The following is a 24,482-nucleotide window of genomic DNA, read 5'->3' as shown; positions in this document are numbered from 1 at the left end:
TTGGAACTTTTCTATAAAGTAGTAGCAGTGTTTAGGCGAATCTGCTTAGTTTGCTGTAAGGCACATGCATGGCATCCCGTACTAAGGGCGGCTACCACTTCCAATAGTGTTGTTTTGTGTTCTCAGTTATCAAAGTTAAGTGTATGTTCATGTCTCTGCAATAGTGTTGTTTTGTGCTCTCAATGATCAAAGTTATGTGTCACCGTTTTGCAGGTATCTTTATGTTTTTTATTCACAATGCAGAGTACCTTTTGTCAGAGACAACGTGCCTGCTAACTCATAAAAAAGCTGATTACCTATCCCCTGTTACATGTCCCAAAACAATCTGATAACCCTGCATCGCTCCCAACCCTTAAAGGCAGTTCGGACGGCTGGATGGCAAGATTGGCGTCTACCCATGTACATTGGGATACTAACACTCCTTTAAAATTATATCTTGGCGAGAGAGATGGAATAAAAATTGTATATCCTGTCCGGTACTATTTTTTCTCCTCAAGTGATAAGAGGGAATAAAGTCTCTTGTCCATGGCTCACAGCACCTCCAAGCTCACACCATAGCCATCCATTATCGCCACCGGGCCTTCGCATCTACTCGAGTCTTCCCTTCATTGGGCGCAATCTGTCACCAGTGCTGCTACCCTTTTCAGTTCTCAGGTACTATCCTTAATCTTCTCCCTATTGTCTTCCATAGTGGCACTGCACTTGATCTAGTTCTTACCAAGGTTTTGGGATTCAATTTCGAGAAAAATTCGGTCCCAACCGAATTGGGCGAATTTCGGTCGGTTTTCGGATAGATTTCTGGAAATATTCAAATTTTGAAGCACTAAATTCGTTTCGGATCCTTCCGAGATGGATGAATTTCGGTGAGATTCGGTCAATTCGGACCGAATCCCCTTCTTACTTATAATTATTAAGCTGCTCTGGATCTGATCCATATATGGTCGCTACTGGTAAGATACAGATATGAAGCTACGCTTCTGCTCCTGTAAGGTTAGGGTATGTTCTATATTCCTCACCTGATATTCTTCTTTGTACCAGCAGAAAGAAACAAGGACATCAAGTTACACTGCACAGCTATGGAAGAACCAGAGGAAGTAACATTTCAGTTTTTACGAGAAATTACAGATGGTTTCTCGGAGAAGCAGAAAGTTGGGAAAGGAGCATTTGGAGCAGTTTACAGGGTAAGATTTAGGCATGTTTTGTGAAGAATAAGTCCGACCAAGGTACATTAGTGCTTGGAAACAGCATACCTGCCTGCCTCGCTACTAGATGTTATCCAAAAATTAATGGACGACTTTCTTACTACTGAACATGATAACGCAAATCAAATGTGATAATAGTATGCCATAACAAGTAAAACAAAGCCAGTACCAACATTTTACGTATCTTTGACAGGGAGTGACTGCAAATGGCAATCATGTTGCTGTAAAGATATTTCTTCAAGGTCGCACTTCGGATCTTGATGACAGGCAATTTCGAAATGAGTTTTATAACCTCACGAAGGTAAAACATAAAAACATTGTACGGGTTCAAGGTTATTGCTATGAAACAAAGCAAACACGTACAGAGTACGACGGAAAACCAGTACTTGCTGAGGAGACACAGAAAGCACTCTGCTTTGAGTTTTTGGGCAATGGTACCCTAGAAAATCATCTTTTTGGTATGCTTCTATTCCATTTTCAGTGTCATCGACTAAAATGTTCCTGCATATATTTGTATTTGGTTGACGGATAATGTTTCTGTTTATTATCACTGCAGAGGAATCTTGTGGCCTTGAGTGGGATATGCGGTACAAAATTATTAAAGGGATATGTGAAGGTTTAAAATATCTTCATAAGGACAGGGGAGAATCTCTATTACACTTAGACCTAAAACCTGCCAACATATTACTAGATGAGAACATGGTGCCAAAGATTGCAGACTTTGGTTTATCCAAGATCTTTAGTGACCAACTAGCAAGGACCACACAAAGTCCTTTAGGAACACTGTAAGTCGATTCGTCATGTTAATACATCCTTTCTCTAATCACAAAATCTCTATGTATTACGATTAAATTCGTTGCATTTGATGCAATGCAGTGGGTTCCAGCCAGTAGAATTCATCCACGGAGGTAAAATATCAGAAAAATTCGACATATTCAGCTTGGGTGGTATAATAATAAGGATAGTGTCAGGACCAGACGGCCACTCCAAATATGTAGACGCGCCGGCAGAATTTATTGATCAGGTGACAAATCATATTTATTTTTAATAAGATTAAAATTTTAATCAGATCTATGTCATATTCACATTTGAATGGTACTAGCCCATCTTGACAGCTCAATTTCTCAGGTCCTGAGAAACTGGAGGAAGAGATGGGAGAAATACAGTAATGGTTCCTTACTTGAAGCATGGTTCCGCCAAGTAGAGACATGCACCCAGATAGCATTGAACTGCTTGGAGGATGATAGCCAAAAAAGGCCAGATATTGTCAAGATTATCGATGAGTTAAGTAAGATAGAAGCCATCAATAACGAGGTAATCAACCTGCAGGCTCCCAAGGAAAGAAACAAAACAACAGAGCACAGTGAGATGAAGCCGACAAAGGAATATAAGGTGACCACTGATCAACACCAGCATTCAAATTTTATTTCAAGTTCTAGCAGCAGTGAGAAAGAATCTGACAATCCACAGGAAACATCATTCCACGTTGGAGAAGAACTAATTGTGGGAAGAGAAGGGAGCAAGGAAAAGATGGCTTCTTTACTTGGGAGCGTGTCAGAGAAGATCATAATCTTTCCTGTATATGGTATTGGAGGAATTGGCAAGACAACCTTTGCGAGACTAATTTACAATGATACAAATTTCAAATATTATTCTCAGGCTTGGGTCTATGTGTCCCCGAGATTTGACTTGTGTAAAATTGGTAACTCTATAATTTCACAGCTATCTGGAAAGGAGAACCAAGCAAATGAACTACATTTAATAAAGAATTGCCTCACCAAACTAATTGCTGGTAAGAATATTCTGATTGTCTTAGATGATCTTTGGGAGAATAATAGAGTTCGACTAATGGATTTGAAGGATATGCTAAATCCTGGTGACAGCAGCAAAACAGTTGTCTTAGTAACTACACGCAGTGAAGATATCGCGAGGACAATTTGCAGTAACATTGAACCATATAAGATTGAAGCCCTGACGGATGAAATGTGCTGGGATATAATTAAACAAAAAAGTGGTTTTCAAGCTAGACATGACAAAGAAAAGTTGGTGGGTATAGGAAAAGAGATTGCCCGGAAGTGTGGAGGTGTGGCCTTAGCAGCTCAAACTCTTGGATCCATATTGCAGTCCAGGAAATATGCTGAATGGGAGAAAGTGATGAACAGTGAAATCTGGACTGAAACTATTTCAAGGGACGCATCTTTGCCAAATCATGTTCTTGCGTCCTTGAAATTAAGTTATGTGCATATGGATGACTGCTTGAAGTCATGCTTTACCTATTGTGCAATATTTCCAAAGGGTTATAAGATTGTTAAACGCGATCTAATCCACCAATGGATTTCTTTGGATTTCATAAAGCAAACATTACTGTCCTCCACTATGGAGCTCTGTGAGAAGTATATTGTGAACCTCCTGGGACTGTCTTTTCTTCAACATGCAATGTCACCAACGGTGCGTCGTCTGTCGCTACTATTACAGCTGCAATTTCATATTGTTTATTTCCTGGTAATAATTGATAGGAAATTTATGTATTACAGCTTTTGAAAATCATGCTAAGAAAATAGAGGGCAGAACAACATAAACTAGCAACATATAGTACTATCTCCGACGTCCATAGACATAAGAGATTTTATAGGATTTAAATTGACACGCGCGCTCGATATATGCTTCGATATCACCTTGTACTAAATAACTGGATCAAGTTTTCAGGGACGAGGAACTCATCGGAGACGTCGAGCAGAGTGCTTGCCGTTGCCGCCGCCCACAAGTTCCAAATCGTCTTTCCCCTGTTGCAAGTCAGGCTTTTATTAGATACAAACTGCCTCCTAGCAGCTGCCCATTACATGGGCCAATTCATTCCTTTCCCACTCGCTTAACCTATACGGTGCTTTTCTTCCTGTCCGGCCTGCTTGGGTTCGTCCTTCTTTAGAGTCTAAGATTCTATTTGGGAACACTCCACTCCACCAAAAATAGCTCTACTCCACCAACTCTATAAAACTTGCAGCCAAACAAGTCCAGCTCCACAAACTCTAGCTCCAGAAAAAACGTGGAGCAGGGGGCCAGATCCACATTTTTTGTGGAGTACCTCAAGAGGTGCTCTAAAACGCCAGATTCAGACCTCCTAGTTACACAAACATACTGTTTCGATTAAAAAAAATAAACCCCGACGTCCCCTTCCATCCCTCAGGCCTCGCCGCTCCCGACAGACCTCGCCAGCACCGGCAGAACTGCGACGCCCCTGACAGACCGGGCTGCTCCCGCCGAATCACGTCGCCCTCGCCAGACTGCGCCGCCCCCGATGGACCACGCTGTCCCCGCTGAATCGCGCCGCCCCCGCAAGACCTCGCCAGGCGTGGAACCCCTGCCTGCACTCGTACCTTGGGTAGGACGCGATAGCGGCCAGGTCAAGTGTAGGGTCGAGATGGCGGACTAGAGGGGGGTGAATAGTCCTTTCTAAAACTTAAAACGTTGCCGGCTAACCGAAACAAAAGCAGAATTAAACTAATCGGTCTAATCGGTTTAGCCAAGACTACACCCCTCTATCTATGACTTGCACCTTAACAAAAGGATCCTAATGGAGCAACTAAGGTGCCGGGCTAGGTAGAGCTCACCTAAGAAAAACTAGTTTGCAAGGTCACACAAACCTAAGCACTAGTACTCAAGCAAGAGGGAGTTCCTACTCATATTAGTATGCAAAACACACAAAGCCTAAGCACAACTAGTAGTTCTCAAAAGCAAGGCTACACAAACCAAACTAGAGAGCTCAAAAAACATAGCTACACAAACTAAGCAAAGTGACTAACAAAGCTACTCAAGCCAATTAGTCACGCAAGGAAACTACTTCTATGCCACACAAGCAAGGAAGAAAACTAGCAAGCTACGGAAGCTAACTAATTACAAGACCAACTACACAAGCACAATATATGAGTAAGTAAATACAAACTTGTGTATCGGGGATGCAAACCAACTGGAAGATAAATGTTGGCACGATGATTTTATCCCGAGGTTCACTTGGTTGCCATCAAGCTACTCCCCATTGAGACAAGCTCCAAGGTTGCCGCCGATCCTCTTGCTAGTGGTGACTCTCAAGTCACACTCTCCTACATGGAGTGCGCACACCGAGCTCTATCATATGATCCGGCCGAACCACTTGTTGCTCTTCAAGTCTCACTCAACTAGAGTTGCTCTTTGCGGCTCCTGCGGGGTGAGCACAATACCCCTCACAATCACTTCTCCGGAGCACCGCACAATCTTCTTGTGGGCTTCACGACGGAGACACAACACCAAGCCATCTAGGAGGTGGCAACCTCCAAGAGTAACAAGCACCACGAGCTTGCAACTCGATCACCTAGTGCCAATCTCTTGCAATCTCTCAATGCAACGCACTAGAATCACTCACTCGCAATCGGATCACACTCTTTGCAAGCACAAGTGAGTTAGAGGCTATCTAGCACTCCCCAAGCATGGACACTAAGTCCCAAGGGTGCTCAACCCATGAAAAGACCGGCCACCACCTCTATTTATAGAGGAAGGCGCAAACTAGCCGTCACACTCAAATCCCATGAAAACAGAGCTTTCGCGAAGTGGTGGCCTCCCTAAACCAGTAGTCTCCACCGCCGCGGTGGAGGCATAAGTAGGAGGTGAGTAGGAGCCGAGCGCTATGGCAATGGAGTAGCCGAGTCCGAGGTTGGAGAGTGAGGAGATGAGTGACATCGTGGTTGTGCCAGCGGTGGCGGTGAATCCCTAGTGGCGAGGGAGCGGCGGAATGGCATTGCCAGAGTGTGCGCGCGGTAGTGGGTGGATGCCTGGAACACTGGGTGGAATAGAAGATGGAGTGGGTTGGTGGAATCGAAGCCAGCGTAAGTCCGATGAGGCCGTGGCTCGCAGAGCTCTACCTTTGCCGCTTGCTGGTGGCACCGCTGCAGCTCGTGGGGATGCTCCCGGACTGGCTGCGACTGGCCGCGAGAGTAGAGGAAGAGCACGAGGAGAAAAGAGGAGAGAGGAAAAGGGAAGAAAGGAGAATAGGATGACATGTGGGTAAATTTACAATGGGCAAAATAGTAGATTTCCACCAAATCTTCATGTTTCTGGAGCTAGAGCAACACAATCTGCCAAACACGTACATCGACTCCATATGTTTCTAGAGTTGGTGGAGTGGAGCTAGAAAACTGTGGTGCTGGTGGAGTGGAGCTGGTTTTGGTGGAGTGGAGTGCTGTCACACCAGATTTTAGAAAGAAACCGAATACATAACTATATATATGCCAGTATCAAGTTTCATCCATATAGTGACATCATCAGCGAATAACAGTAACAGTATCACGAGATAAACAAATAAATGACTTAAAAGTCTATCAGAGATATATAGCTTATCCTGGAAACAAATACTCCAAACTTCACAGGCAATCGACTGGGGTCACGTACGCTTAGAACCGTCTTCGGGAACTTCACACCTTTCTCTTCTGAGCAGCAATGTAAATAAGGTTGAGTACACTTATGGTTGGTACTCAGCAAGTGTAGAGCAAAGCGCATGATATGCAAAGCTTATACAAGGAAATAGCTGGCTAATTAAATTTCTTTAAGCACTTTAGTTGGTCACATTTTATTAAGTAGCATAATTACTAGCAAATGCAAGTTTATACCAACCTACAATTAATATAGAGCATCAATATATTATCATCATCAATATTCATCATAATCATATATCATCATCAAGTAACCATAATTTAATTCATCTTCAAATTTAATTAATCATGTGAGGGTCTAGGCCGCTCATGACCGCGAGCTCGGCTGTTATAACAGTTTTTAACAATATGCAAAGGTTGTACATCTTTATCCACAAGTCGCATAAAAGCTCAAAAGAGCTTTAGGCCCAACCATGCTGTACCACATAGGTATTTATCACACTTCCGAGGTGTGTCTGCATAGAGACGCTACAAGGCTTTTACAAAGATTCTCTAGTAAATGATAGCCCGCTAAGGTTTCAAATCAAAGCAGAGCATAAACCTCCCTAATGGGCATGTAACTTAGCCAAGCTTACTACCCAAGAGGACCGGGCTATACCCCGACGGTGCATCCCCTCTTGCCTTTTCGGTAAGGCCATCATGTACTAGAGTTTCTAATTAATTAGCCAAGACCAGAGCCATGATAGTCCTTGTGGTTGTGCGGAAAATCCTGGGTGGTGGCTCCATGTTCAGATTAATCAAAGTGGTCTTGGTTTATCATCACCAGAACATAGGTATGAATATTGACAAAAGGTAACACATGATTATTATCTTCACATTTAGTGTAAACCATTCCCAAGTATAGAAACTATGCAAGACTATCCAGCATGAATATAAACCCGGTTATCAAGGCATGATCAATGAAAACTAGTCATCCTTAACATAGGACCCATCAATATTATAAAGCATGCAAGCATAGCCTAACTATAATATGAGCATGTCATATGGTTATTAGGACTGAAATCATGATCAAGAATACACATGCATTTAATCCATAGAATAGCTGCTAAGGTAATCATCATCTCTTGTTCTTGATATTCTTGATAGCTCTCGAGCAACGTTCCTTCTACTCATAGCAATCATCAAGCATAGGAACAAACATGCAAGCAACAAACAGATTCAACTAAGAACAATACACCAAACAAAAGGAAAGCTTTAAAAGAACAAGCTAAACAATAGGGCTTGTCACTACGGTCACCAAAGCGCAGGAAACGCTGAAAATAGAGCTACGGTTGAAAAGATACAGCTATCGGAAGATTTATATTATAAATGAAAAAGAACTATATGCTTCATTTATTTTAATTAAGAAAATACATGTAATGAACATTTCAGAGAAATATTTATTATTGGAATTAATTAAAATTATACTTTCACATTAAAAGACAGGTTTAAGCTTAATCAATTTTATTTGTAAATGTTTGTGTATAAATTATACGAATTAAATTATTAGCTTTGAAAAGTGCAACATGAGAGAACATCTAATCGAATAACGTCATGTCTCGTGTTGGACCAAACAAGTTTTATTAAAAACACACATGTGTTTGTATTAATCAAATTAAACATTTGTTTATGAAAGATCGTGGTATAACTCTAAATAGCTTTTAGTTATGAAAGACTAGTGTAAATAGACATTAACCAAATTAATATTTTATTAATTTTGAAAGCATGAAACTTGATCAAACAGCGTTGTTAAAATAAATATTACGCTTATAGAAATCTAACGCATCAAGATCGAGATTGGAGCTAAAACATGGATTCTATGAGCTGTACAAAGGTTTGAGGGGTCTAAACACGATTAACTGGTTACTTCATGGCTTGGCACTTGGCAGAGAAGATTTGCAAGACACATCCAATAGTTCTCATAAAAAGGATAAAGCTCGAGTTCAGATCTGCAAAACTTCATGGATGGGGCTAGATTGAGGGCATTTAACGTTTGGAGGGGGTGTACTGGAAAACGGTAAAGACTCAGAAGAAATCTAATTAATCACAGACTTCCTTGAGGGCCTAACCGCAAAAGCTTCAAGAACTCACAGCCATGGTGGATGGGCACCTCGGCCGTTCGGCTCGCTAGCGTTTCGGGGCGCAAGAGGCTAGGCTAGGTGGGGGAATAGGGAGAGGAGGGCGAGGGGATCACGGAGGTGTGCTCACCGACAGCGAAGTCAGTTGGAGGCGGCCCGGCATCGGAGACGGCGGCCGGCGTCCATGTGTTCGCTATGGCAGTGGTGCTTTGGTGGCAGAACGACGACACGAACCAGAAAAACTGGTTCAGATTGGTGAGGGCTTCGTCATGGCACTTTCCGTTTGCTCCCTCGGTGCCCTAGCGCGGTGAATCGAAGTGGCGGCGGCGGTGGCGGTTCCCGCTGATTCCAGCGACGGCGCGTGCGGTGGACGGGCACTCGAGCAGTTGCGAGCGGCAGGTTGGGTAGGGCGCAGGTGCGGCTCGGCTAAGGGAAGCACATCGTGACATCCGTTTGGTCTCTTTGCCTCCGGCCATGGCGAGTTGGAGTGGCAAATTGCCGGCGGTCACGCCTCCGCTCCGGCGATCCATTCGCTAACGTGCCACGCGCGTTATGGTTGGGCAAGGCAACGGAGGAGAACAGGATCGCGAGGGCTCGCGCATGCGGCTATATAGGCGCAGGAGGCTGGGTGTGGCTTGGCGCAGAAGCCAAGGATGGCCGGCGACGACGGTGCGTGGCATGAGCGCCTAGGAGAGGTAGGGGGCAACTATATGGCTTCCGAAAAATAGATAAGCGATCCATCTATAAAGCCCACTGAGGTCCAATAACAATTTCATGGAGTTGAGGATAGAGATCTGAATTCAACAATTTCAAAAATTGGATTCAACATTTATGAAAAATCGATCAACAATTAAAAATAGTAGATTCAAACATCTTCAGAAACACATAAACCACCTTCAACATTTTTTATCAACTATTTCAACATCTTAAGATAATAGATTCAACATTTATCAAAATATAGATCAACAATTTTTTTAAAAATTTGCCGCATCTTTTGTGGCGGCGACGCACGCCTGCGCTAGGTGGCAGCGGGACGCCCTGGTCGGGCACAGCGGCACTCTAGCACGGGAGAGGTGCGGCAGCTGACCCCAGCGGCGCACCACCGTGGACAGGAGCGCAGCCGGCAGCATGGATGGCCGCGACGGCACGAGGCCTGCCACAGGTGCTGCAGCAGTACGTGGCTGGCTGCGGGGCACGCCGGCAGGCTGCGGGAGCAGCAGCGCAGGCAGTGGAGGGCAGCGTGGCGGCGCGGTGCGGCGCTTGGAGATGGCCGCCAGTGGTGGCGCATCGAGAGGAAGGAGGGAGGAGGCGGCGCAAGAGGGAAGGATGAGCGGCGGCGCACAGGGAAATTGAGACCAGCAGCAGGAGCTAGGGTTGAGGAGATGATTGATAAAGATCAGACGGACGAGATTGTTTGCACGAATCTCAAACACTAGAAGGTGGGGAAGAAAAAATCTTCCGGAAGATGTACATGATTGGTAGGAGAGGTAGGCGAGGAGGAACAGAGGGAGGAGAGGTGGGCGGGGGTGAGGAAGCCTAGTTGGGCTGGGCCTAAGTTGGGTTAGGCCCAAACCGAAAGGAAATGGTTTCATTATTTTTTCTGGGAGACATTTCCAGTTCAAAAACAAATTCCAGATGAATTTCCAAAAAATATATTTAAACCAGGAAAATTATCTCGATCCAAGAACAATATGAGTGATAAAGTTGGATACAGTGAACCCAAATAAAGTATTTGGAGCTCAAGAAAAGATTTTTAAAGACTTCTAATGAATGGATTTGGTTGTAGGAAAAAGAGAATAAATTCCCATGAAAAGCTGGAAAATTCTCAAGAAAGATTTGGTTGACCTTTGAACGTATTTTGAAAACTTTGCACTCATACTCTGTTGGCGCCCATTCAGGGCTAGCACACAACAGCACTTGCACGTGCAGCGCGCAGCGATGCTCCTTGCAGCGCCGCGGCACTAACCAGTCAGACCGGTCTCGTCGGGGCAGCCCAACGAGAATCCAACGAACGCCCACTCGGGAGGGACCCCGTCGGGGCAGGCGCACATTGGGTTGCTCTACGCTCGGCAGGCCAGCTAGGGTGTCCTCAAATGCCATGGAGACGAAGGAAGAACAGCATGTCGAGGTTGGAAAAGTTTGGGTTTGGTTAAAAGGTAAAGACGATAAAAGTAATAGATTTGTTTTGTGTTTGATCGATTGGATACCCTCTATCGGCCATGGCCTTTTATATTTATAGGGTGGGGAGGTCTTGCCCCACAAGAAATCCTATTACAGATCTAAATCTACAAAATTCATAGTTGGACTCGGATTCCATGTAGACCGGTCTGACCGGTCAGTCATGCCAGACCGACTATAGACACTTCGACCGGTCAGACCGCCTAGGGGCACCAGTCTCATCCGGTTGTTGTCAATTTTGGTCGTCAATATATGCCCTCCTGTTTTTTTGTCAAAGCTTGTGTGCCCAAAAAATATTCTTCTGGACCAAAATTATCTAATAGCGATGATTAATAACGCATCGGCCACATATTTGTCCTAAGGGCAATAAAAACTATTGGCCATAATTTTCTTCACTTCAAACTGATGATGAAACAATTTGCTTTGGCCGCCATACTTTCTTCATGGTTGTTGATCTCTTTGGCTCGACCTCCGCTTGTTGGTCCATTGACTCTTGCTCGCGCATGCATTGCAGCCTCCTCTTTTGGGTGTGAGATAAGCCTGAGGGACACCTCCTCGGTTGTAAATACTTGAAATCTTTCTTCATGTCTTTCTCACTCTCCTTGCTGCAATTAAGATCTCTTTTGACCAGATTGTTGCTAGTAACAATCGATCTTTGTGAGGCACAATTTGGATATATAGAAGGATATTGAATATATATTGCATATGCATCCTACTATAATCCAAAGGTGTATAATAATAAGGATATGGCTAATACCATGGGGCAACTGGTAGTATAGCATAGTAGCACAATTACCTTGACATGGACGAGGATCCGATTGCTTACAAGATCTTGATGATGACACATTCTTATCTTCGTTTGGCCGTCTCCTCTGTTTCAGGGTGGCTCCCTCCTTCTCATATTTGGACAAGAGCTCCTTGAAGCTCGGCCTTGCTTTGTTTCTTGCTGTGAAGGAACTTGCTTTCAGATCCACTGGACACACCGGCCAGACCGGTCTGGGTACCGGTTAGACCGGTCGCACCGGTCAGACCGCCTCTGGAGCCGGTCAGACAGGTCAACTTACTGTCGGCCTCTTTCTTCTCGCCTTGCCCCCCCCCCCCAGCCGAACTTGATTGTGCTTCAGCTATATCATTTGAAGTGTGGTCTTCATTAGTGACAACCTCATTAACGAAACTAGCCGATGTTTCTTCAACGGTCGGTTTTTCTTCGCCTAGTGTCAAATCTAAATTTTTGTTCAATCGTCCATCTATTTTGACACGATAGACTTGCTTGATCACCTTGTGCTTCTTTTTCTGTACAGACCGATTTTTATGATCAAAATGGTCATTATTGGTAGGTGATGACTTACTAATTGCCAGCTCCCTATAAGTAATATAAATTGGGCATAAATATATAGAAAGAGGCGGCATATATAAATTATGAAATCATGGTGGCAAGAATAAGGTATACTGAAATAAGTACTCCATGGCATACTCATAGGTGATCTATATGATGAAAATGGCATTGTCATAGGAGCATAATTCCATTGCCGATTTTGATCATGGAATTTCTGCTTCGGACTAGATTTTGCTTGCTTGGAATTTTTAAGCCGACTAGCATCATTGACATTCGTTTGCCTTTTGAATTTAGCCGAAAGCTTCTTAGAAATATGCTTCGGCTTTTCCTTTTAATGCTTGCTATGACCTTTGGCTTGAATGGTTTTCCAAACACCGATCTCAGGTTTTTTTGGCTTAACCATCTTAGGTTTTGATTTATTTTGCAAAACCTTGGAAGAAGCAGTTAGACCGGTCTTAGAATCGGTCAGACCGGTTTCGTCGCAACCGGCCTCTTTATCTTTGCCTTGTTGCTCCCCGAGCGTAGAAGTATACAGTTTTTATGCTCACGCTAGGGCATTTTGGGTCAACAATTTCGGCTTGAAATGGCCGAATTTCATCTTGACCAGCAACATTAGGCACAGTGTTGCAAGGATTAATAACCGGCTTTTCAATAACCGACATTTGAATAGCAGGAACTGAAATTAAACTATCTTCTTCATCAATCAAATTCTTGACAATACTAGATAGAACATCGGATAAAGTTTTTAAGGATTGCATCTCCATCAATATGTCGATGGTGGATGGTATCTGCCACTCCTTTATCTTCATGACTCCTTCCTCTGTTGTATGGCAGCATGACAAAAATAGACTTTTGTCTGCTCTGTCGTATCCTCACCTACACTCCTCAAGCGGCTTATCATGTGATATCATATGGCTAGGGTGTGACGGATCGGCCATAATAGCTAGATTTTTGTTCCCCAGTGGAGTCGCTAAAATATGTTGGCACCGATTCAGGGCCAACACACGATAGCACTTGCACGTGCAGCGCGTAGCGATGCTTCTTGCAGCGCCGCAGCACCAACCGGTCAGACCGGTATGGTGGACCGGTCAGACCGGTCTTGTTGGGGCAGCCCGATAAGAATCCAACGAACGCCCGCCTGGGACGGACCCCGTCGGGGTAGGCGCACCTAGGGTTGCCCTACACTCGGCAGGCCAGCTATAGGGCGTCCTCAAATGCCATGGAGACGAAGGAAGAACAATATGTCAAGGTTGAAAAAGCTAGGGTTTGGATAAAAGGTAAAGACAATAAAAGTAAAAGATTGGTCTTGTGTTTGATCGATTGGATACCCTCAATCCGCCGTGGCCCTTTATATTTATAGGGTGGGGAGGTGTTGCCCCGTAAGAAATTCTATTATAGATCTAAATCTACAAAATCCATAGTGTTACTCGGATTCTGTGTAAACCGGTCAGACCGGTCAGACCCATCAGTCAGACTGGTCAGTCATGCCAGACCGACTACAGACACTTTGACCGGTCAGACCGCCTAGGGCACCGGTCAGACCGGTCTCATCGGTTGTTGCCAATTTTGGTCATCAACATAAACACAGGATGCACTTTAGCATGAATGCAACACTTCAATAAGACAACAAAAAGCATATTCATTTAATCTTTGAAATTGTTTGTTTTCCTACATTAAATATCCTGGTAATTAAACAGATGTTACCAAGGTTTTAAAAATTCATGAAAATCGTTGAATTAATGTTCTCTCTAATCACATCCTGAATCTTGGATTTCAGGGTGTGACAAGTGCTGCCAAGCAGGCCCTAAGTCGTGTCCGTGACAAGTGCACCATCATCCCTTTCGTGCAAGGATAAGAGACAAACCCTTAGCAACCTCAAATTTTGTGGTCCTATCATGCATGACCATACTTTTTGCAATATAGCCTTTTTCTAAAAAATATTCATGTTTAGAACCTTGGGCGACGTAAACTCATTTTTGGACCCTGGGGTCGGCGCCATGAATTATAGCATTGAGGCATGGCGTCGAGGTACTTGCCATGTCGGCGCCACCTCAACAGCTCTAGGAAACAGTTGCGGGTGCACACCTTGGCGCCACGAGTCACGGCGTCTCAGCGCCGTGAGTCATGGCGTCGACCCCTGGGTGGAAAGATAAGTTTAAGTCACTCAGGGGTCCCAACACTACTAGAAAACACGCCAAAAGTCCACCCCAAAAGTAGCATAGGTACCGGTTCATCTTCATATCGGTACTTTTGGGGTGGATAGAACCTACGGATGAGCCTTAAATACCGGTTGGTGTTACGCTCTCCATAGGTACCGAGCGATAACTTTTACATTAGTACCGAGTGGTACCACCAACCGGTGCCTACCTTAGGCTCATCCATGGGTTACTTCAAAAGTAAAATATTTCCTTCTCAATCACAACTGCTGCGTAGGTGAGATGGTAAAGGAGCAACATGTGAGGCAAAAGGTTGCGGGTTCGAATCCCAACCAAAGGATATTTTGGTACCGGCTCGAACTTTGACCCGGTACCTAAAAGAGTCTTAGGCATCGGTTCCTTAACCCGGTGCCTGAAGATGGAGACAAAGGTCCCAGTTTTGGGGTACCGGTTCAAAAACCGGTACCTAAGGACTCTTTTCTAGTAGTGAAACATGAAAGTGTTTTGGGAAAAGGATCAAATTGCAAAAAAATCAGCATGAATGAGGAGCTTGCATGCATGAAGTTTCAAGTAAATTTCTACTTACAAGCCTAATATTCACTTAGAAATAATATCATGAGGCTTAGTAGTAAACAACTATTGAATTTACATTTGCATTTCTCATATTTTTCTAGTGAATGGTTGTCCCTGAAATATAATGTGGCCTGATCTGGTATATATTTATAGACATTTGGTATATATCGAGATGTTATACAATTTAAGTGTTTAGAATCCTGACACTACTATATTTACATACTTTTCATGCAGAATTATAGAGCGTATGGTGAGCATGACACAGTTTTCACGATCCATGATCTGGTGCATGACTTGGCAACCACACTCCTCGGTGAAAAAATTCTGGACCAGAGTAAAGAAGACTACACTGGGGGGAGCAGCTGCCGCTTTGCATTGCTCACTGACTGTAGCAAGCCACTGGAGTCAAGCACGACTTCTCTTGCCATGCTAAGGGCACTGCGTTTTATGGACTGTCGGGATTGTGAGGTACATGGATCTGCATTTTGTGCTGCCAACTCCCTTCGAGTGTTGGATTTAAGCGAGTGCCTCATAAACAAGTTGCCAGATTCTATTGGTCGAATGAAGCAGTTGAGGTACATTAATGCTCCAAAGATCCAGGACCGAATGATTCCAGAATGCATCACAACGCTCTCAAAGTTAAGGTTCCTCAGTCTTCGCGGGTCTTGTTTCATCCTAGCATTACCAGATTCGATTGGAGAAATTCAAGATCTGGTGCATCTTGATTTATCTGGTTTCTCGGGCATAGAAGAACTGCCAGAATCATTTGGTGACCTTAAAAGTTTGGAGCATTTGGATTTTGCAAATTGTCAAAATGTCATAGGAGTGTCACAATGCCTGGCTAGATTTACAAAACTGCAATACTTGAACTTATCTAACTGTGAAAATGTTGGACAGCTACCAAAAGCATTGGGCAGTCTCACAGAATTGCAATACTTGAACTTATCCGACAGCTCATACCTTTCAGGAAACGTACTTGACGAGGCAGAGTTTTTGGGCTCCCTGACCAAACTCAAATATCTGAACCTATCTGTAGGGGAAGAGTTACCGGACATAATGAGGTTGCCTGAAGCTTTGGGTAGCCTCACTGAACTCAAGTACTTGAACTTATCAGGTATATATTGTCTGAAAAAATTGCCTACATCATTTGGGAATCTCTGTAACCTGGTGCACCTTGACTTGTCAAGATGTTCTTATCTTCGAGATGTGTCAGCAGATCTCAATGGGTTAACCAAGCTCCAATATTTGGATTTGTATGGGTGCTCCGCTTATGCACATGCCATGGAAGGGCTACAAGAAGTTTTTGGTAATCTCAGTGAACTTCGACATTTGAATTTTGGCAACATTTATCAGAGTCTTCTCTATCCAGATGAAATAAATGTTCTCCTGGAGCGGATCTGTACTCTCACTAATCTTGAGTATCTGAATCTTTCTCAAAATGATACAATGTCCAGCATACCTGAAACTCTTTGTAACCTCAAGAAGTTACATACACTAGACCTTTCGGGGTGCCGAAGTCTGCGTAGGCTGCCAGTAAGTATATCTGAAATGCACAGCTTGAAGTTTGTATACAGGAGCGGTAACTTGGGTTGGTCCACGCTACCTCAGTACAATACTGTTGATGGTAATCTCAGTGAACTTCGACATTTGAATTTTGGCAACATTTATCAGAGTCTTCTCTATCCAGATGAAATAAATGTTCTCCTGGAGCGGATCTGTACTCTCACTAATCTTGAGTATCTGAATCTTTCTCAAAATGATACAATGTCCAGCATACCTGAAACTCTTTGTAACCTCAAGAAGTTACATACACTAGACCTTTCGGGGTGCCGAAGTCTGCGTAGGCTGCCAGTAAGTATATCTGAAATGCACAGCTTGAAGTTTGTATACAGGAGCGGTAACTTGGGTTGGTCCACGCTACCTCAGTACAATACTGTTGATGGTGAATGCTTTGTGTGCGAGTATTACGGAGCTGATTTTTTGGTGATAAGAAGGCTTCAAAATGTGAAGTCGGTAGAAGAGTTACAGGCAATGAAGCTCGTGGAGAAGACACATATTAGAAGGTTAAGTTTAGAATGGACAGGAGCTGTGAGTAGATTTGTGGAGGACGCAGAAGTTCTGAGGGAACTAGTGCCACCACACAGTGTTTCATTCTTCTGCCTACAAGGTTATAATAGCATCAGTTTTCCATCCTTGGTTATGCGCATTGGTGCTTATTTACCTGGTCTGACCACTATGGAAATGAACAACTTGCCCAGATGTGGTAGCCTGCCAACACTTGGTCAGTTACCAAACCTTCAGAACCTGCGTATCATACAAATGCACAGGATTAAGAAGATTGACGTGCACCTGTACGGGGGGTCAAGAGCATTTCCTCGACTTGAGAACTTCACCATAGATGATATGAAATGCCTAGAAGAGTGGGACACGGAGGACGGTTTGAATGAGCCCCCATTCCCATGCCTCAGTTCTGTAGAGATAAAACGCTGCCCAAGGTTGAGGATCAAACCACATCTGCCACGAAGTATAAACAAGTTGAAGGTACACAGTAGTGACAAAGTAATGTTGTCGTCACTGGGGAACAGCGGCCTCTTTCTCTCAAGTCTTCACGTGGAATGCTGCATGGTGCCTCTGTGTCACTGGAGCTTGCTTCGCCACCTCCGTTCCCTCGAACATTTAGAGATTGCAGAATGCAGCGACATTACATGCAGCTCAACGGATTTCCTTCAAGGTCTCACGTCCCTGACTGTGAGAGGTAAAGAAAAGTACCTCACTGGGGGTGGTCACGAAAACTTCTTGCTGCCTGTCCTGACGCTGCCGAACTGGCTGGGAGACCTTACCTCTGTCACAGAACTTGAGATAAGTGACTACAAGTTTGTCATGGTTCTGCCAGGCACCATACAAAAACTCACCCACCTGCAAACTCTAATTTGCAACAGAATGTTTTCGCTGCCGGAGTGGTTGGGAGACCTCAGATCTCTCACGAGACTTGAGCTACATGTTTGCTCGTGGATCAAGACTCTGCCAGACAGCATACAACTACTTACCTGCCTGCAAACTCTAGAAGTGAGATTTTGTGAAAGCATGGTATCGCTGCCAGAGTATTTGGGAGACCTTACATCTCTCATGGAACTTAAAATAATGTACTGCAGGCGCATCGAGACTCTGCCAGTCAGCATACAACAACTCACTCGCCTGCAGACTCTAGAAGTGAACAGTTGCAAGGGCATGGTTTCTCTGCCGGAGACGTTAGGAGACCTCATTTCTCTTACAAGCCTTTGGATATCTAATTGCACGGGCATCAAGTCTCTGCCAGGCACCATACAGAAACTCACCAGTTTGCAGTGCCTAACGATTCATGGATGCCCTGAACTAGTTCAGTGGTGCAAATCGGAGGAGAACAAGATGAAGCTCGCACATATTATAGACAAGGTAATAAATAGAGTATAGCGGTGTGGTAGCAGATTAGTGTCCGTATAGAGGATCGCAGATAGCGGATGCTATAGCAGATGTTAAATCCAAATAGCGGAATTAAAAAATTAGACAAATTTTAGAGTGTATTTAAGCAATTAACATTAATTTTGCTCAAAAGTGTTTTTAGTTACCCATTACATTTTGTTGTACAAGAGCCAATAAAAAATTAAATAAATGGATATAAAGAAGATACATAGGTACATATTAGCACTAAATTCTCATATTAATGAAAACAACATTATTTGTCAGCTTATCATTCTTTATTACTTCCTAATAAATCGCCGTTTTTCAACTTTCTTATTACGATCACTTAATCCATCTTCATTGTCACTTTAATCATCAACATTGCAAAGTGCAGCCTAAAATCAGCAATAGCGGCCCACTATAGCGGATGCTAATTGCAATAGCGAAACTTGTTGTTTCGGGTCTGCTACCTCGTAGCGGTAGCGGTAGAGGTCAGCTACTGCTATAGCAGCACTATTGTGGGTGCTACCAACGCTATTTAGTATCTTACATACATATGACTTTGTTTTTTAGGACTTTTGACGGAGACTGCCAAATGATGATGAGTCAGAAACTGATGAAGAATCAGGAAGTGGTCATGAAGATCCAGTAATTGATGAAGAGCCGGAAAGTGATGTAGAGCAAGAAACTGGTCAGAAACTGATGAAGAATCAGAAAGTGATGAAGATCCAGTAATTGATGAAGAATCAGAAAATGAGGAAGAACTAGAAATTGGATTAGAAGGTGATGAAGAGTCAGAAAGTGACCGAAGAGTCAGGAAGTTGCAAAGAGTTGGATAACGAGGACTTCGAGAGTGATCGGGGGGAAACATAATCCAAGTGCTGCAATGCATAGTTCAGGAAGTGTCTTTTCTGGAGAAGTCATAAAGGAGCCCCCTACTTAAATTTTATTAAGACAGGAATGCAGTTGTACATCAGCAAAAAGAAAGAAATGAAACAATATTTTTGAAAAAGATAATAAAGAGGATAAAAGAAGGAAAAAGAGACAAAACTGACAAAGTCCTATTGCAGCTTCCTGTGTCCGTTGTTGAACCCAATGTATCAGATTGTCTCTTCTGTTGTTATTGTTCTGTTTCCTGCAAGAGTTTTCATTATTCTCGAACAGTTTCTCAAGTCGCCTATGCTATTTATTTAGCACCATAGTAGCAAACAGTGTTTGAGTACAAATTTGTATCATTTGATTCATTTCCCACAAATTTTATGAATTGCCAAAATGTAATCCCCACAATTCAATCTCCACCATTCTGTACTTGGTAATATATACCAGAACAGTTGGCCACTTGTAAAAGAAATCTGATAGAGAAAATGATGAGTCTTGTAGGTGGTTCTTCCAAAGTGCGAGCGTTTGGGTGCATCTTTGCTAGGTCACCTCGGACGTGGTGGATTTTTTTGGTGCAGGGAATTAAATTACTTTTATACTTCCACTTTTCCAAAAAAAAAATCATTCTAGGATCCAAACTTGCTGGGCGAGGGTGAATTTGGGCATGTGTACAAGGGCCAGCTCAAGGACGGCCACGTAATTGCAGCCAGGCTGCGCAAAGAAGCTAGCTCACAGTCACAGGGTTACACTGAATTCTTCTATGAAGTGCATTGCCCGGTACCAAAATATCGTCATGCATGCTGCTTGTGTACTGTGCTCCGGCCGGCCGGCTGGAGCTAGAGAGAGAAAAGAAAACTACAGCAACGCAAGATCACACTAGAAACCCTGCACGCACTTACTCCTCCGGCAACTCCGCCCATCACGTGTCCTTGCAAAAAAAAAGGTTTAACTGTTCTTTTAATCAGAACAAAAAAAAGAAAACTACAGCTACGCAAGATCACGCTTCAAACCAGCACTTGGCTTTTTCATACTGTGTCGTTGCACAAGGTTAACTTTTTTTTAATCAGAAAGCGGCAGTGCGCCCTGTGCTCGGAAAGGTTAGGCTGCAGATGCATGCCGGCGGCGAGCCTCCTCCCCTCGCCGCCCACCGCTTCGTCGGCTCTCCGCCACTTTCTTCGCGGGGTCATGATCGTGGGATGGTGACTGCTCCCCATCTTGTATTCTTACTCTTATACGCCATGAAAAGGGAGGGATGAGAGCGCCTGGACGTTGTGGCCGCGACACGTGTCTTGGAGAGAGGAAGCCCGACGCGGGGCATGGATTCGGCCCATACACAACAATCAGCCCATTCGTGTCTTGGAGAGAGGAAGTCCGACGCGAGACATGAATTCGGCCTATACGTAATAATCAACGCATACGTAACCATCAACGCATCAACTATTTTACTCTATATTTTCAAATGAGCGCAGCGTAGCGCGCAATTTATCAGTTTCATTGATGCCGGCTAGCTCGTGTGATCCCATCCAGAGCTTCAGCACTCGGCTGCTCTCTCACCGTGGCATGTAAAGCTTGCACCAGCTTGCAATTATCTCCCAAGTCCCAACGGCGTACGAAAAGGCAGAGCTTTATTGCACGCCCACTTCATGTAGATGTGCCGATGCGGTAACTTTGCCGCCGTGTTTAGTTCGTGAGGTCTGTAAAGGCAAAAAAATTTTGCGACGGAATCTTCCCAATTTGAAGTATTAAATAAAGTCTATTTACAAAAATTTTTGTATGGATGGGTTGTAAATCGCAAGATGAATCTAATGGTGCTAATTAATCCGTGATTAATCAATAATTAGCGGTTGGTTACTGTAGCATCACTGTTGCAAATCATAGATTAAGTAGGCTCATTAGATTCGTCTCGCGATTTACAACCCAACCATGCAAAAAGTTTTGTAAATAGACTTCATTTAGTACTTCAAATTAGCAAGATTCATTTTCACTTTAATGCGTTTACGGTTTTTTTTTGTGTTTACGGGGTGGGAACTAAACAGACCCTTACGCGACCGACCAAACTATCCTACTTGTTTTCAAAGAATAGGATGTCATCAGGGAGTTACTAATTACGTGAAGGGCAGGAACAGACACCCTTTGACCCTCTTTGGCATGTATAAAAGCAAGTGGTCTTCCACTAATCAATACAATCAATCATTCATTCCCTCAATTCATTTGCTCTCCCAATTCTACTCACAACACGTTATCAGTCACTTTGCCGACCACTGAGCACAAGAAGGAAGACGCCGCTGTGGGAAGAACTCGCCGAGTTCCAGGGGCCGCACGGCCTCTCGCACCCTAGGCACAACGACTCGCCGAGAACACGCCGACAACGCCAAAACACGCCGGAGCCCTGTTTGCCTCACCCCCTGTGTAAGCATGGACCAAAAAGACTTACGTTTCTTTCAATTTGGGGATGGATTCCTCGTCTTTCCCTGGTGGCCTGCGCTAGTAGCGCCTCCTCCAAGCGCACAAGGACGGCGACGCTGCCATACAGTACCGCCATCACCTTCAACGACCAAACAATTCCACTCGCGCCGCGTCTTCCGATGCCAGACGACGTTGGATTCGGCCCTCGGGCCACCATCACCTCCTTCACGGCCACCAATGGCACGTCGGGCCTCGCAGGAACCACTACGGCGACACACCCGAGTTTTATCATTGAGACTCGGTAGCGCTAGGCTATAAATATCAGTTGTAAGAGACCAGAAAAACTTAATACATATCCAATACAATAACAATTTACAATTTCTTGGTACATTTTCGGCGACTTCACCTTTTCTTTTCTTTTTTGATGAGTTCTTTCAAGTTGATCAAAGACGTCTCACATTCGAGCGACTTGGTTTGCTAGTGAATCTTCGTTTTACCGAGTATATTTGAGCTTTAGCTACCGGGCATATCGCTGTGGCTTCGTTCAAATCTATTCAAAAGTTATCGAGTTTATCTAAGCTTTAACTTCTGGGCACATCGCTGTCATCTCATCTAGATTTATTCACCAATTATCGATATCGGCTAGATTTGTAGATTTTCCTATGCTTTTTGGCCATTATCAGATCCATCTGCTAAAAACATATTAGATCGGCTTTAGGTTTTGTAATAACACTTTCGTTATTTCAAGAGCCGGTTTAGATCTGTTTTTAGTTTACATTATCTAAGTTGCACATTCGTACCTTAGATTTTGTTATATACGCGTAATCGGCTACTTCAAGCCAGTTTTGTGGTTTAGTGCATCGGCTGATCCTGCCGACGCACTCGTTTGTTATACACTTGCATTTAATACCTTTTGTTGTCTATTGTATCGGCAAAGCTTGCCGATATGCCTGTGTGAGAGATATTCGGAATCCCAGTGATACGCTCTCGAATTTGATTTTGTTTTCTCCCTTGTCAATTTCAGGTCAAATTGACTGGCACGCTTGGTTGACTTTTCAGAGCTTGGCGAACACTTGCCCTCGGATTTCAGTGTGTTGATTTTTGCGTCAACACTCCCTGTGTGCTCGCTGTTCTTTCCCCCCCCCCCTCTCCCGTCGCCCCCTTCCTGGTATTTCTTCTTTCTTCTTCCCCCTTCCTCTCCTCTCCTAGGGTTAGGAAATTGCTTTGGAGATTTGATCTTCTTCCCCCTTCCTCTCATCTCCTAGGGTTATGAAATTGCTATGGAGATTTGAGACCTTGTGCTACAAATTGGATGGGAAAGGAGGCCCTCTCCTCCTTGTGCCCACCGGGTTTTTGATCTGATTCAATTCGTGTTATTTCCTTCTTGATTTCTGTTGGATTTTTTGAGTCCCTTTGTGTCTGTTCGTTCGTTGACTTGCAGGAATTTTGAGCCTCGGCACTCAGCGTGCAGCGGTCTGATCGTGCGTGCGCCAGGTAGGGCACGCCCCCTGCGCAGACCTCAGGCGGCAGCGGCCGTCGCATTTCTGCCTGGGAGCGCACGGAGGTGGCCACCCACGTGGCACTCTGCACTCACCCGATGCAAACAGTGCAGCGGCGAGGGCAAGCTGCCAGACGCACAGTGCGGCAGCAAGCGGTCAGCGGCGCTCGGCTTAGTTCTAACGCGGTGGCGCAGCACCAGAGTGAACTTCGAGCGGCACTGGTGGGGCAGCGGCTCCAGCCCGCAGCAGTAGTGTCCATTTTCTTGTGCAGGGAGATGGATTGGGTGCGTGTGTGCGAGATCCCGGCCCCGATCGAGCTCGCTCTTCATTAGCAAAATTGCGCCCACAATCGACATAATGTCTCACTTGGTTTTTCTTTTTCGATTGTTTTTGCTAGAACTATTTTAGGCTCTAGTTGAGTAGCTTGTCATGTTCTAGTGTTGCCCTCTAGCCATAGTCTCTTAATTCTATCACTAGATTTATTTTCATGCTCCAGGTTCAATTAATTTCCTGCTTAATTAAAACCTAAAAAAGCAAAACAAAAATTAGTTAATTTGTGCTTGTGTTAGCTAGATTTCATTCCAGTATTTCTAGTTTTTGTTTCTCTGTGTACTAACCCCTCTTTGCTCGAGTACTTGAGATGTTTTCTTTCCGGTGATTTTTCTCTGATCGGCTTTTGTGTGTTTGTGCGAGTGCGCGAGTTTTGTGTGTGCTTTTCATCGCTTTGCTTCCACGAGTGTGTTCTGACTGCCGATAGCCGTCCTGAGCTATGCGATACTAATACTAACTGTTTGAGGTGTGTCTGGTGTAATTGGGACTTTTTCTCTCTGGTTTTTCGAAATCGAATTTGAAGCTCACATTCAACCCCTTCTGGTCACCTATTCAGTCCTTCACCTCCCGACTCTTAGAGCGTCGGCAGCCATGGCCATATGCGGATGTGGTTGCAACGTGTTTGACGAAATGCTATGCCGAATCGTCACGAGCCAGCCTGTTGACACCAGATTTTGGCAAACCCGATGTAATCTGAATCGTGAAGCAATCGGTTGTTGGTGTATTTGGACAGAGTATCAATCTGGAAGCGGATATGCATTTGGAAGTTGGCGACAGAGCTTGGAGCATGAAAGTATATGGAGTTTACATGTGAAGAGGTGAAAGCTAATAATACTTGCATGTACGTGTGTAGTTTTATCACATAGAGAGCTCTCGGTTAATCTAAGTGTGGTTAGCATCATGGCCGGATATTTTATTATTGTTGGTAGAAAATGTTACCAATGAGCCCGTGGGATAAAGAAAGTGCAT

General features: G+C 44.1%; 2 protein-coding genes across 2 annotated transcripts in view; both read left to right on the top strand.

Annotated features, from left to right (window-relative positions):
• The first annotated feature begins 510 nt into the window (after window positions 1–510).
• The window catches only part of LOC120644014 (putative disease resistance protein RGA1), a 52,808-nt gene continuing 28,836 nt past the window's right edge, over window positions 511–24,482 (top strand). Inside the window, exons 1-6 of the mRNA XM_039920545.1 lie at window positions 511–654; window positions 1,039–1,181; window positions 1,396–1,660; window positions 1,759–1,987; window positions 2,079–2,226; window positions 2,331–2,594. Coding sequence (XP_039776479.1) covers window positions 1,077–1,181; window positions 1,396–1,660; window positions 1,759–1,987; window positions 2,079–2,226; window positions 2,331–2,594 — 1,011 coding nt within the window. The 5' untranslated portion in view covers window positions 511–654; window positions 1,039–1,076. The remainder of the gene's footprint in view (window positions 655–1,038; window positions 1,182–1,395; window positions 1,661–1,758; window positions 1,988–2,078; window positions 2,227–2,330; window positions 2,595–24,482) is intronic.
• On the top strand, window positions 14,636–19,697 carry LOC120644015 (LRR receptor-like serine/threonine-protein kinase GSO2). Its single transcript, XM_039920546.1, has 2 exons — window positions 14,636–18,393; window positions 18,973–19,697. The coding sequence occupies exons 1-2, from the start codon at window positions 15,190–15,192 to the stop codon at window positions 18,979–18,981; spliced, it is 3,213 nt and encodes a 1,070-aa protein (XP_039776480.1). The 5' UTR covers window positions 14,636–15,189; the 3' UTR covers window positions 18,982–19,697.

Source organism: Panicum virgatum, chromosome 8K (assembly GCF_016808335.1).
Source record: "Panicum virgatum strain AP13 chromosome 8K, P.virgatum_v5, whole genome shotgun sequence".
In the NCBI taxonomy this organism is placed as follows: domain Eukaryota; kingdom Viridiplantae; phylum Streptophyta; class Magnoliopsida; order Poales; family Poaceae; genus Panicum; species Panicum virgatum.
The sequence above is the reverse complement of the archived record's forward strand: the minus strand, read 5'-3'. Positions and strand labels throughout refer to the sequence as shown.